The sequence below is a fragment of the Panthera onca genome, chromosome C1 (genome assembly GCF_046562875.1).
Source record: "Panthera onca isolate mPanOnc1 chromosome C1, mPanOnc1 haplotype 2, whole genome shotgun sequence".
In the NCBI taxonomy this organism is placed as follows: Eukaryota; Metazoa; Chordata; class Mammalia; order Carnivora; family Felidae; genus Panthera; species Panthera onca.
Genome location: NC_138346.1, coordinates 157,103,694 through 157,116,945, shown reverse-complemented (window position 1 = coordinate 157,116,945; position 13,252 = coordinate 157,103,694). Strand labels below are relative to the sequence as shown.

The following is a 13,252-nucleotide window of genomic DNA, read 5'->3' as shown; positions in this document are numbered from 1 at the left end:
TCATTCTGTATATCTAAACAGTATAGGCCTAGATATTTTAATATCTGCCAGGGCTAACTAAATTGATTCTCGACACACAATCTTAAAAAATAAAACACATGCCTAACTAGATGAGACTAAAAAAAAAAGTGTTATAATTAGTTAAATTACACATATTCATTCATTACTGACCTTTTCATTTTTCAGTACATTTCTAAAATATTTTACTTCTAAGCAACCTTAAGTAACATCTGTATTTGAGACTATGCTAATATACATTCCTAACTACATACAAATTTCTCTTTTGGAAAAACTTTGTGTCTGATTATTTTTTTTTTAATTTTAATTTTAATTTTTTTTTTCTGATTATTTTTTTAAATCCCTAGTTGTCATTATTTTATCATTCACTAAACTCCACGTGGTGGTAATTCAACTTACCTTTACAAACTAAAGTGAAATGAATGTACCATAGCATAGTCATATATTTCAAATCTTTTTTTTTTTTTTTTTGCTTATTTATTTATTCTGAGAGGGAGAGCGTACATGAGAGTTGGGGAGTAACAGAGAGGGAGAGAATCCCAGGCAGGCTCCGCACTATCAGCACAGAGCCCAGTGTGGGGCTCATACTCACGAAATGTGAGATCATATGACCTGAGCTGAAATCAAGAGTCAGCCACTTAACCGACTGAGCCATCCAGGTGCCCCTATTTCAATCTTAATCTTAAATTTAGGCTATTTTTGAAGTGGTTCAACTTTAAAATTAACATTAGTGACATAAATATAAAATAATTTATATGGGAAAATAATCCATTTCTCTCCATATCTGTCTCAGTAACATAGTTCTATACCTGCTTTCCTAGTAAACAAATTAAGAGAAAGATAATCACCTTTAAAGAGAAATTATCAATATAAGCATACAAGGTTAACCAAACTACTTTCTTTGTGTGTGTTTTTCTATTTCTTCATAATATTTTAAAGTCCTAACAAACTTCATAAATCCTTAAAAGGATTAGTTGTAGTTTCCTATATAGTAATGCCCCTTATATCAGTAATTGCAATTTATACGTTCTTTTTTTTTTTTTTTTTTTTGTTAGACAGGCAGAGTGAGCAGGGGAGGGGCAGAGAGAGTGGGAGAGAGAGAATCCCAAAAAGGCTCCTTGATGCCAACACAGAGCCCGATGTGAGGCTCTAACTCATGAAACTGTGGGATCATGACCTGAGCCAAAACTGAGATCAGACGCATAACCAACTGAGCCACTCAGCCACCCCTGCAATTTATATTTTCCTATGATTTGTACTTTTAAAATTTTGTTGTAGGGCACTAGAATGCCTAAATTATTAATACAATGAACCTTACAATCTACATATGTACTCAGACATGTTTAATCAATACCACCATTGTTGGCTATGAAAGGAACCTGAAAATCATAAATAGGTATGCCAACAAGCTACCTCTTAGTGACCTTTGGAGATCCCTTAACTCATTTAGCTTCTTAGCATGTCAAGACCCTTAAATTCAATAATCAATAGTCACCATACTTGTCCAGTGTCTACTATGTATCAGACGCTGCATTTAATGCACTGTCCAATGAAAATACTAACAAACTTCACCAACATTTGCAAAGAATGTACGTAACTTTAGCTTACAGGAGTCAGAAGGAAACAGGGGCAAGAAAGAAGAGGAAGAAAGTTGGGAAGAGGGTTAAAAAGATAGAAAAGGAATGACAACAAATAAGGAGCTGGTCTTTCCCACTGTCAATTCAGATTTCTTCCTCTACCATTGCTAGCACTCTGCAACCATGCACAATCCTTAGGAAGGATTAACAGATGTGCTGTGCACACCAACCACCTCAGTGATTACCAGAGGGAGTCACGCCACTCCCAAACAACACAATGTAACAGTATATGTCAGTCAGTACACTTTGAATCTCTCAGCGCCATGAAGCTATATCAACTAGTCCCTATTACCTAAACTGTGATTTCATCATCCCAGGAAGGAGTGGAAGAAGGAGTAAATCCAGGGTGTGCATGACTAGATTAAACTTTCTATCAATAGCCAAGAGGAAAGGAAAGAAGTCAGTTGATATGAAAATACATCCAATTATCAGAAAATATGGAAAAAATATATATTTGCTTTACCAAATTGTGGCTTCTAAAAATCATACACACTGTATCAACTCTGCTGAGGAACATTCACATTGTTTCCAGTATGTTGTGGCCACATGCAAGGCTGATATAAATGTTGCTGTACTGAGATTCTTATATGCTAGTACTTTTATTTATATATTAGTAGTACAGGCTACATTGTCATGAGTGGAACCATTAGGTTGAAGGGTATACTGTATATACTTAATGTGAAGAGATGTTACAAGATGACCTTATAAAAAGAAATGATTTCGGTATCTAGCAACAAGGTATACACATACGTTTTTCCTAGCGTCTCTGCCAGAAATGGATGTTTTTAATTTTTAAAATACCTTTATTGAGATATAATTCAGACAATGTAAAATTTGTGCTTTTAACATGTACAATTCAACAGTTTTAGTATATTCACAGAGCTTTGCAATGATTACCACTAAGTTTAGAACAACTTTGTCACTCCAAAAAATGAAACCTGTACCCATTCAGAAGTGAGTCCCTATTTCCCTACCTCATTCCAGTTCTAGGCAACCACTAATCTACTTTCTCTCTATATAAATTAACCTATTCTTGACGTTTCATACAAATGACACCATACAATATATGGTCTTCTATGACTGGCTTCATTTACTTAACATACTGCTTTCAAGGTTCATCCATGTTGTAGCATATATCAGTACTTCATTCCCTTTTATCATTGAATAATATTCCATGTATGGAAACACTTATTTTACTTATCCATTTATCAGTTGATGAACATTTGGGCTGTTTCCACAAATTATTGGCTATTATGAATAATGCTGCTGTATAAGTTTTTGTGTGGATGTATGTTTTTATATACCTAGGTTGGAATCACCAGGTCATATGGTAACTCTACATTTAAACCTTTTGAGGAACTGTCAAACTGTTTTTCTAAAGTGTCTTTTTAATTTTTGCCAATTTGAAGGACATAAAATCGTTTCACTGACTTTGTAATGTGCACTTCCTTACTGAGTTTGAGACTCTTTGCTTTTGTCCATTGGTAATTTAGGTTTGTTTTCTCTGAATTGCTTTTCATCTCTTTTGTCTTTTTTGTCTACTGAGTTGTTTTGTTTGCTTTTATAAACTTCTAAGAGTCTTGTGTATATTTTGGATATTAACTAATTTACTTTTGTCTTCTTTGTAAACATTTTGTCTTGATTCTAACATTAGTCCTTTAATGTTGTGGTATTTTGTGTTGTACACAATATTCTATTTTTATGGAGCTGAACATCTTTTGGGTTTTGTGTTCATTAAAACATTCTACCTTACTTCCAGATTAAAATGCAGTTGCCTAGATTTTCTTCTAAAATTTTATTTATTTTACTCTAAGTCTTTAATCTATAGAAAACTTACATCACATACAGTATGAATTAGAAATTTAAGCAGTTTTCTACTGAAATGATATATCGTCTTAATCATATATTAAATAATGAAATAAAATGAATTTTTTCTTTGGATTATCTATTTTAATATCTTTCAAATCACAGGTCAGGACTACTTGCTGCTTTTAAAATCAACTTAGTAGGCTTTATTTGGACTTTTAAAAATACAAAATAGAAAAACAAAATATCAGTATGCATCATATATAATGAGGGTAAATATATCATGGAATTTTTATTTCTAACACAAACATATAAACACATACATCAAGGGTCATAATGCATGTAAAATGCATTTCTTATTGTGAATTGTAATGAATGAAGTTTGAAAGACACTCCACCATTGTACTCCACTAATCCATTTGTCTATTCCTTTGTCCATACCATGTGTGTCTAATTCAAGTGGCTGTGTTCTGGTAAGGCCATCTCCCTTTTAGCTACTATTAGACATTTGTTCTTCCACATGAACTATGTGGTCAATTTTTTCTTAACATCAAAAAAGTCATTTTGCTTCCATTTTAATTAGGATTGCTAATTTGGAAGAAATTTTACTTTTATGGCATTAAGTTCCCTGCACCCACCAAGTACTGGTATGCCTTTCTGTTTACGAAGCATGGTGTGTTTCTATATTTCTTATTATACAGGTCCTGCGCTTTACTTGTTAAATTTATTCCTAAGTATTTTAATTACATTTTATTTAAAATTTTTTTTCATGTTTATTTATTTTTCAGAGAGAGAGACGGACAGACAGAGCGTGAGCAGGGTTGGGGCAGAGAGAAGGAGACACAGAATCCAAAGCAGGCTCCCCGCTCTGAGCTGTCAGCAAAGAGACCAACGCTGGGCTCGAACTCACTAACCATGAGATCATGACCCGAGCCTAAGTCAGATGCTTAACCGACTTAGCCACCCAGGTACCCCCTAAGTATTTTATAGTTCTTTCTCACTGTTGTGAAAGAAATTTTTTTCCATTTCCATTCTTCGTGCTTACTGTAAATACAGAGAAGCTATCAGTTTTACTTATCTTATATCTGGCTATCTTACCAGATTCTTTTATTAATTCTATTGTTCATAACTTGAATCTCTGTGTTACCTAGATGTACTATTATATTTGCTAGGACCCTTAAAAAATGGAAATTATTTGGCAGTATAAAATGGCATCACTGAGAATCTTACTTAGCTCCTGACTGTAAAATGCTATTTAAGTAACATACACAAGAAATTACTCAGAATACTGAGACCCATTACTCTCTCTTCCACTTCTCACGTTGCTCCTCATATTACAGTCCCTGTCCCTGCTCCTCCTCTCCTACAGCTTCTAAACTACGCTACTAGTGAGAGGCTCTGGCTTCTCATGTCTTGGCAGTAAGGAAAAGAGGTGCTGCTGGCTCTCAGTGAGCCATTAAAAATACATATCTGGCCATTCAGGTAAATGCATACATGGCACAAGGTAAGATGCTGAAAGGAATATCAAGAAATCAAGAGTGTCCTAAAATAAGAGATCTCAAATAAGAGATGAAAGGCATGTGAATAAAGCATGTTATTTCAAACAGAAATGGTACATGCTCCAAAACAGGCATAAATTAAGCATGATTCAAGATTAGAGGAAAATAGTTACTTATCATATAAGAAGAGTTAACAGTAGAGGTTACACATATACAACAATTATGCCATAATTTGGATATAGTACTGATTAAAAAGCTTTTGAGGGACTGGGTGAACCTAATTATCACATGTATTACTATTCTCTTACAGGAAAGAAAATGCTTTCAAATAATTCACCTGTAGTGAACTTCTAGCAACAGAATTCATATATTTCTTAAAGATTGCTTGGACACATAATGGTAACAGTCCTACAATTGTAGTACTGTCAATAAAAGGAAATAACAAGAAGAATAAATAAGAGTCTGGTTTAACAGTGTCCATTCCTGATTACCCCTTGAGAACACAATTAATCTTATTCAATAAAAATTAAAAAAAAAAACTTATGCAAATTTCTTCAAAATTTAAATTTTATAACTTCAGGTACTCTATAATAATGTTTATAATTCAGTGTTAAAGTTAATATAACTTCTTATATTGCCAAAAATATCACAATAAAAATTTTCACCAGGGTCAGAAATTTTCATCTTTAAATTCATACAGTGTATAATAGCAAAATGCAGCTGTTACATAAAGCATAGTTTACTGGTTCATTCATGCTATAAAAATATGACTGACATTTCATCTGGTCAACCATCCTAAAGGTTAATTCTTGTTTCCTGTTTCAGATTTTATTCCAGGTGAACTGAGCTGGGCAGATTCTATTTACCTATTCTGAACAAACCACAAACTGTTTCATTGCTCACTCTTACTGTTAAGAACATATTGACTTGCTGCCTGCTCTGCTGTTTAATTCATTTATTCTGAGAGTCAGGCATGAAGACAGAATTTTAAATGTGACATTTGCAGGCTGTTAGGTCATTTAAGCTCTGACAACACTAGGGAATTCCTGACATATAAACTGGACCTGATTACCAAACACAGATAGGCTTCCCAAAGCAGCAAATTTCTGTTTGTTTTTTTTTTTTTTTTGTAATATCTCATAGAATTTAATATTAAATTTTGATGTCAATGAAAAGATCTCTATAGTCATCATTTAAAAGTAAAAGCCTATTTCTTTTAATAAGCTCAAACCAGTACTTCTTCTAATCAAACCAAATTAGCTAAGTGAAAATTCTTTTGGTTAACAAAGACATATGGAAGGCTCATAATAATAATATGAACAGACACTAAAATTCTGACATATTCCGATTTTTAAGGGCTTTTAATCTATAGATTCTGAAAAATCAGGTAGTTCTCAAGGCCATGCCTCTTGTCTCTTGTCAACAGACCATTTATTTTTTTATTTTTTTTTTCAATATATGAAATTTATTGTCCAATTGGTTTCCATACAACACCCAGTGCTCATCCCAAAAGGTGCCCTCCTCAATACCCATCACCCACCCTGCCCTCCCTCCCACCCCCCATCAACCCTCAGTTTGTTCTCAGTTTTTAACAGTCTCTTATGCTTTGGCTCTCTCCCACTCTAACCACTCTCTTTTTTTTTTTTTCCTTCCCCTCCCCCATGGGTTTCTGTTAAGTTTCTCAGGATCCACATAAGAGTGAAAACATATGGTATTTGTCTTTCTCTGTATGGCTTATTTCACTTAGCATAACACTCTCCAGTTCCATCCACGTTGCTACAAAGGGCCATATTTCGTTCTTTCTCATTGCCACGTAGTACTCCATTGTGTATATAAACCACAATTTCTTTATCCATTCATCAGTTGATGGACATTTAGGCTCTTTCCATAATTTGGCTATTGTTGAGAGTGCTGCTATAAACATTGGGGTACAAGTGCCCCTATGCATCAGTACTCCTGTATCCCTTGGGTAAATTCCTAGCAGTGCTATTGCTGGGTCATAGGGTAGATCTATTTTTAATTTTCTGAGGAACCTCCACACTGTTTTCCAGAGCGGCTACACCAATTTGCATTCCCACCAACAGTGCAAGAGGGTTCCCGTTTCTCCACATCCTCTCCAGCATCTATAGTCTCCTGATTTGTTCATTTTGGCCACTCTGACTGGCGTGAGGTGATATCTGAGTGTGGTTTTGATTTGTATTTCCCTGATAAGGAGCGACGGTCAACAGACCATTTAAAATTAGGATCTGTCCAGGGCAGAGCCAGACTTTATATGCTATCAAAATCACACTACAAAATCTTAGTTTAAATACCTACCACACTGCCTTCTCTAAGATTATAGTTATGCAGAAGGGATGATAGAGTCATTATAATTGGGAATAAAAAAAAAAAAAAACCTGCCCACATGACATTTAGAATTACACTTTACAAGAGCTGATAATGGGGTAGGGTTAAGGAAGTAAGGAAAGACTGTTTTCTTATTTTAGCTACTCAAAAAAATTACACCAAATGACAATTTTTCAGCTCTTTCTCCTTGTCACTAACAAGAACTATACACAATGGTTCAAATGAAAGTTTTCTGAAATTAAGTCTTGTTGTTAAGTAATGAACAAAAGATAATTCTGATTTTACCCTGTATTTTATGTAAGAATTCCACTATACACAGCAAGTAGCCTTTTAATATTGTGCTTTGAATGAGACTTTCAGCTGTAATAGGTGGAGTCCAAATAGGGATAGATGGCCTGGAATGCCTTTCAGCTATAGCACATTGATTCTGAAAAATCTAACAGACGCAATTACTTTTCAAAGATTAAAAATCTTGTTTCTTTCAAAAGAATATAATGGAAAGCAAACCTGGTGTATTATCTGAGCTACAGGAAGTTGTTCAGCATATTTCAGAGGTTCCATTAGTTCCTCATCCATCCACTCTTTCTTATATCTGAAAAAAGGAGTTAGAAAACACATGACTAAGGTAAATACTATTTTTAAATATGGCAAATATCTAAATATGCCAAATATGAAAACTATTAAAAATCTATACTTAATGTTTCTGAAATAACTAGTATTTATGAAAACCTATGAAAAACCACCTAGTGATAATCTTTAAATGATGTAACCATAAATACATTCAAATTGCATTTAATTACGATGTAATAAGATTAGTTAACATTATCTAATATTCTTGGATTCTGTCTTTTACTCTGAGACTTAAAACTATTTAAGAATTTCCTATTTATAGGGTGTGCTTTTTAATATGGTATTTAAAGGACTTCAAAACCTGGCTCGGAACACATTCAACCTCCATGTCCAGCAACTCTCCCTCTAGGTAACAGTCTGTTGTTGTCAACCACATCCCCAACTACTGGCCACCTGCCAGTGGGCCTTAGCTCCATGCCTCTCTGATGCTCTCCATTCTGTTTCCTGTTTGGACCAACCACCAATCCCTCCTTTGTTTACTCTTCCTGCAAAGATAATTATTTAAACCTGTTTAAGACACACTTTGACCTCCCTGAAGACAAAAACCATGTCTTAGTCTTTCTTGTATATCCAGTGTTTACTTACAATACTCAATAAATGTTTGCTGAGTGAATATGTGAATAAAATGAAAACAACAATAACTGAGAGGCTGTTATTTTATATTGAAAAATATTTTCTTTAATATCTCCACTTACGATGAGAGGCAGAGTTGACATAATAAGACCTAATATAGTATAAAATAGTAAAGTGCACAGTAGAAATAAAAATAAAATCTCCCCAAGTGAAGAGAATTAGAAAAAATGTTTTTAAAAAATTGGCCCTTTTTTGAAATAGGAAATCATCATATTTCAAAATAAAAGGTACTATACGTATTCACCCATTTTTATCTATAAATTATACAGCAACTTATCGACTTAAAAACTGAAGTTTAAAAATTTAACCTTGATTTATCTTGAAAAATAATCAAAGAGACTAGTCTGAGTCTCTAGGGCTACCATTAAGGAATCTGATGATGAGAAATCTGGAACCTATTCCAAAAAATAGGCAGATATATAAATAAGGACAAAATTTTGCCTATGATTTAAGAGCTTAAAGAACCTCATAACTAGATAAAAATCTGTATACCTTGCAGAATAAGTATAAAAATAATTAATTTGGGGTAATTTTGAAGACTCACTCATGACAAAAAAAAATTGTCTTAAAACATTGCATTATAGGGACAAAAAGCAGAATGGTGATTGCCAGGGCAAAGTAGGGGAGAACAGAGAATTATTGTTTACAGGGTAGTTTCAGGAATGCCTGGTGGCTCAGTTGGTTGTGCGTCCAACTCCTGATTTTGGCTCAATTCATGATCCCAGGGTTGTGGGATCGAGCTCCACTGAGCTCCGTGCTGTGTGTGGAGCTTGCTTAAGATTCTTTCTCTCCCTCTTTCTCTTTCTCCCCCACCCCCCCTCCCCTGCTCGTGGCACTCTCTCTCCTCTCTCTCTCTCAAATAAAAAATGATAGTAAAGATTAAAAAAAATAAAGGGTAGTTTCAGTATCGAAAGATGAAAAAGTTCTGGAAATGGATAGTGCCGATGGTTACATGATAATGTTAATGTACTTAGCCACTGAACTGGATAGTTAAAAATGATTACAATGGTAAATTTTATGTCACATTTATGTTATGGGCTGAACTGTATCCTCCCAAAATTTGTATGTTGAACAAGTACCTCAAGATAAGACTGATTTGGAGACAGGGTCTTTAAAGAGGTAATTAAGGTTAAATGAAGTCATTAGGGTAGGCCTTAATCCAGTGTGATAACATCCTTATAAGAAGAGGAGATTAAGACACAGGCAGACTGAGTAAAGACCAAGTGAAGACACTGAGGGAAGACATGGCCATCTATAATTCAAGGAGAAAGGGCTTTAGAAGAAACCAGTCCCGCCAACCCCTTGATCTTGGACTTTTAGCCACCAGAATTGTGAGAAAATAAATTCCTGTTGTTTAAGCTACCCAGTCTATAGTGCTCCATGATAGCAGCCTTAGCAGACTAACACATTTTACCACAATTAAAAATAAAATAAAATAAAATAAAATAAAATAAAATAAAATAAAATAAAATAAAATAAAATAAAATAAAATAATAAAATAAAATACATAATAATAAAATAAAATAAAAAGTCCATTATCAAAACCCCATTATTTTAAAATGTTCAATTTCACAATGTATATTTAAAAAGCCTATCTACATTTTTAGGTATATAAAACACATACCAAGCAACAAAAGAAAAATAGATACATCAAATATCATCAAAATTTAAAACTTCTGTGCTTCAAGAAAGTGAAAAAACAACCTACAGAATGGGAGAAAATTTTTGCAAATCGTATATCTCAAAAAGGATTTGTAGCAAGGATATATAAATAGCTACCACAATTCAATCATAAAATCACTCAACTCAAATTTTTTCCTTCATCATCAAAGAGATTTCTAAGTGAAACCGACATATATTTGTATTTGTTGTTTTTTTTTACTGTGTGTCTGTGGAGGGGAAGAATACAATGACTACTCAATACAGTTTGGTGCCACTGCCTTGATTCCTACAATTTCAATAAATATCTGCTGAAACAAATGAATAAAGATTAAATCATTTCAGTACTTACAAGAGTACATACAAATATGAAAAAGGCACTCGATCCTGTTTATTCCAAAAATCTAAAGTAACAATATATAAGATGGAATACATTTCATTCACAAAATGTCTCTCAATATAAAAGATACAAAAATATTGGAAATCTAGCAATATGTTTTGAATGACTTTTTAAAAATGTCAAATAGTTGGTATGAAAAATTCCAGACATATTTCTATATATTTTTTGTTACTGTTTTATTTTTTTCTGAAACATTTGAAAGTAAGTTGCAGATATGACAGTTCACATCCAAACACTTTAGTATGCATCAACCAAGGGTAGGTTTGAAAATTTTCTTAATAACTGCAAGACATTTTTAAAAAGTCATTCCAAGCACAATTCACAAGAACTCTTGGTTATCACTTATCACTATGGACTTAGAAGTGTTTTACTTAATGTTTCACAATAAATTACAATTATTTCTCATTTTTAAAATGTCTCTCCATCATTTTCTTAATTTATATGTTGCTAGAAGTGTGATATATCAAAGCTGATTTTCTTTCAATTTTAATTATTTTTTTTCTTTATTATTATTTTTTTTAAGTAGGCTCCACACCCAGCACAGAGCCCAACACAGGGCTTGAACTCCCAATCCTGAGATCAAGACCTCAGCTGAGATCAAGATTTGGACCCTCAACCAACTGGAGCCACCCAGGTGCTCCTAGTTTCATTTTTAATATATTTTAAATTTTAAAATTATTTTTATGTTTTGGCTTGGAGGCTTGGTCTTTTTTATACTTCTAAGGTCTAATACATATCTATGTGTCCATGTATCCATAGGATATAGCTAAGTCAGTTGTTCTAGATCAATTCTCCCAGCACACAGGAGATCTTTCAGTATAGAAATGAAGATCTCCTTTTATTTCAGAAAAGTTTATTATCACTTTAAATGTTATTTCTGTTCATTTTCCATTTGCTTTTCTAGTTCAGCTTCTTCAACTAAATATATTGGATTTTATCTATCACTCTCTCTCTCTGATCCTTTTAGCTTTCTTATTTCAGTTTCATTTCCTTGACTCTCTTTCATTTCTATTCTTTATGTCTCTTACTGAACTTTTGGTAATTTCTATCTTCACTTGGGTGCCTTCTGATTTAGTTTTCATTTCTAAAATGATTTTTGTCTTCTGTCGATTTCTTTCCAGAGTTCAATCAGTTCCTGTTTCATACATCTTCCTGTTGTTTGTACATTTTAGTTGTGAGTTTTGGAACTCTGATTCACGGTGTTCTTCAATAATGCAATTGCTTGCTTAATATAGGCTATTCATGTTCTAGTGTTGTATTTCAGGTTTCTTCTGTTTTGTGGCTTTTCTTTTATTTTTCCTTTCATTCTCTCTCCCTACCCCCACCCCGTGTGTGCGTGTGTAAAAGGTGTTATTTAAATTTTGTTTTCTTATAGCAACTTTATACAGCTCCTGGCTTCTTTTTTTTTTCTTTTTTAAAAATGTTTATTTACTTTGGGGGGGGGGGGCAAGGGGCAGAGAAAGGGAGACACAGAATCTGAAGCAGGCTCCAGGTTCTGAGCTGTAAGCACAGAGCCTGATGTGGCTCAAACTCACAAACCATGAGATCATGAACTGAGCGGAAGTCGAACGCTTGACCGACAGAGCCACCCAGGCACCCCTGCCTTCTTTTTCTGTTAAAGATTATCTGTACTTGTTTTCTCCAGGATCATCAGTACCAAGTTGTGTTGAGAAGAGAGGTAAGTTAGCTTATTAGGTTTCTCAGTTCAAGAGCACCCTCCTCTGTGGATACAGTGAAGTGTACACTCTTGAATAAATAGTACTTTTTGTGGCGGTGGTGGGTACAGAATTTGTTTTTCTAAAAAAAAAAATTATCTTATTTCTTTTAGACCCTTGTCTTCAGCTGCTTCTTTCTTCCCTTTCACCACCAATCCTCCAAAGGACAAACCCCCACCCTTATGAGGTATCTTCCATTCTCTCAGAATTAGTGCTTTCCCCAAATTGTCACCTAAGGTCACCCACACTTTCAAAGCCCCATCTCCCAAATCCTCTGAGCTCAGGGCTCTGATCAAGTAGTTCATGCTTATAGTGTAATTCAGAAAGTAAGAAAACTACAAATATTAATTTCAATGTACATATGGCTGCCATCCTAAGGGAAGTGGGAATTCTAACAAAATGGTAAGGTCTCTTTCTTAAAGCCATCCTAGTATTCCTTTAATGTTTTGAGTCTCTCCTAAAAGGATATAATTTCTCTACTATCCTTCACTAAGATCTACTTAAATAACTTAACAAGTGAGTAATTTCTGCATGGAAAAAGCTGTGTATTCTTTTTTTTTTTTTTACTTTGCTATTTTCTTTTTTTCTTTCTTTTTAGTTTAATTATTTGAGAGAGGGGGAGAGAGAGAGAGAGAGAGAGAGAGAGAGAGAGAGAGAGAGAGAGAGACAGCATGAGAGAGAGTAGGGGAGGGGCAGAGAAAGAGTCCCAAGTAGACTCCGCACTGTCAATTCAGAGCCTGACACGGGGCTTAATCCCACATACCGTGAGCTCATGACCTAAGCTGAAATCAAGAGTTGGACACATACCTGACTGAGCCACCCAGGCGCTCCTACTTTACTATTTTTTTAAACTGTGTAGAAAACAGTAAGTGGAAATTATTTATACTACAAAAGGGTTTTAGATCCAAT

General features: G+C 34.1%; 1 protein-coding gene across 1 annotated transcript in view; it reads right to left on the bottom strand.

Moving 5' to 3' along the window:
* The window catches only part of PIGK (phosphatidylinositol glycan anchor biosynthesis class K), a 123,264-nt gene that overhangs the window by 33,652 nt on the left and 76,360 nt on the right, over positions 1-13,252 (bottom strand). The window contains exon 10 of the mRNA XM_078451772.2: positions 7,814-7,898. Within this exon, the coding sequence (XP_078307898.1) occupies positions 7,814-7,898 (85 nt within the window). The remainder of the gene's footprint in view (positions 1-7,813; positions 7,899-13,252) is intronic.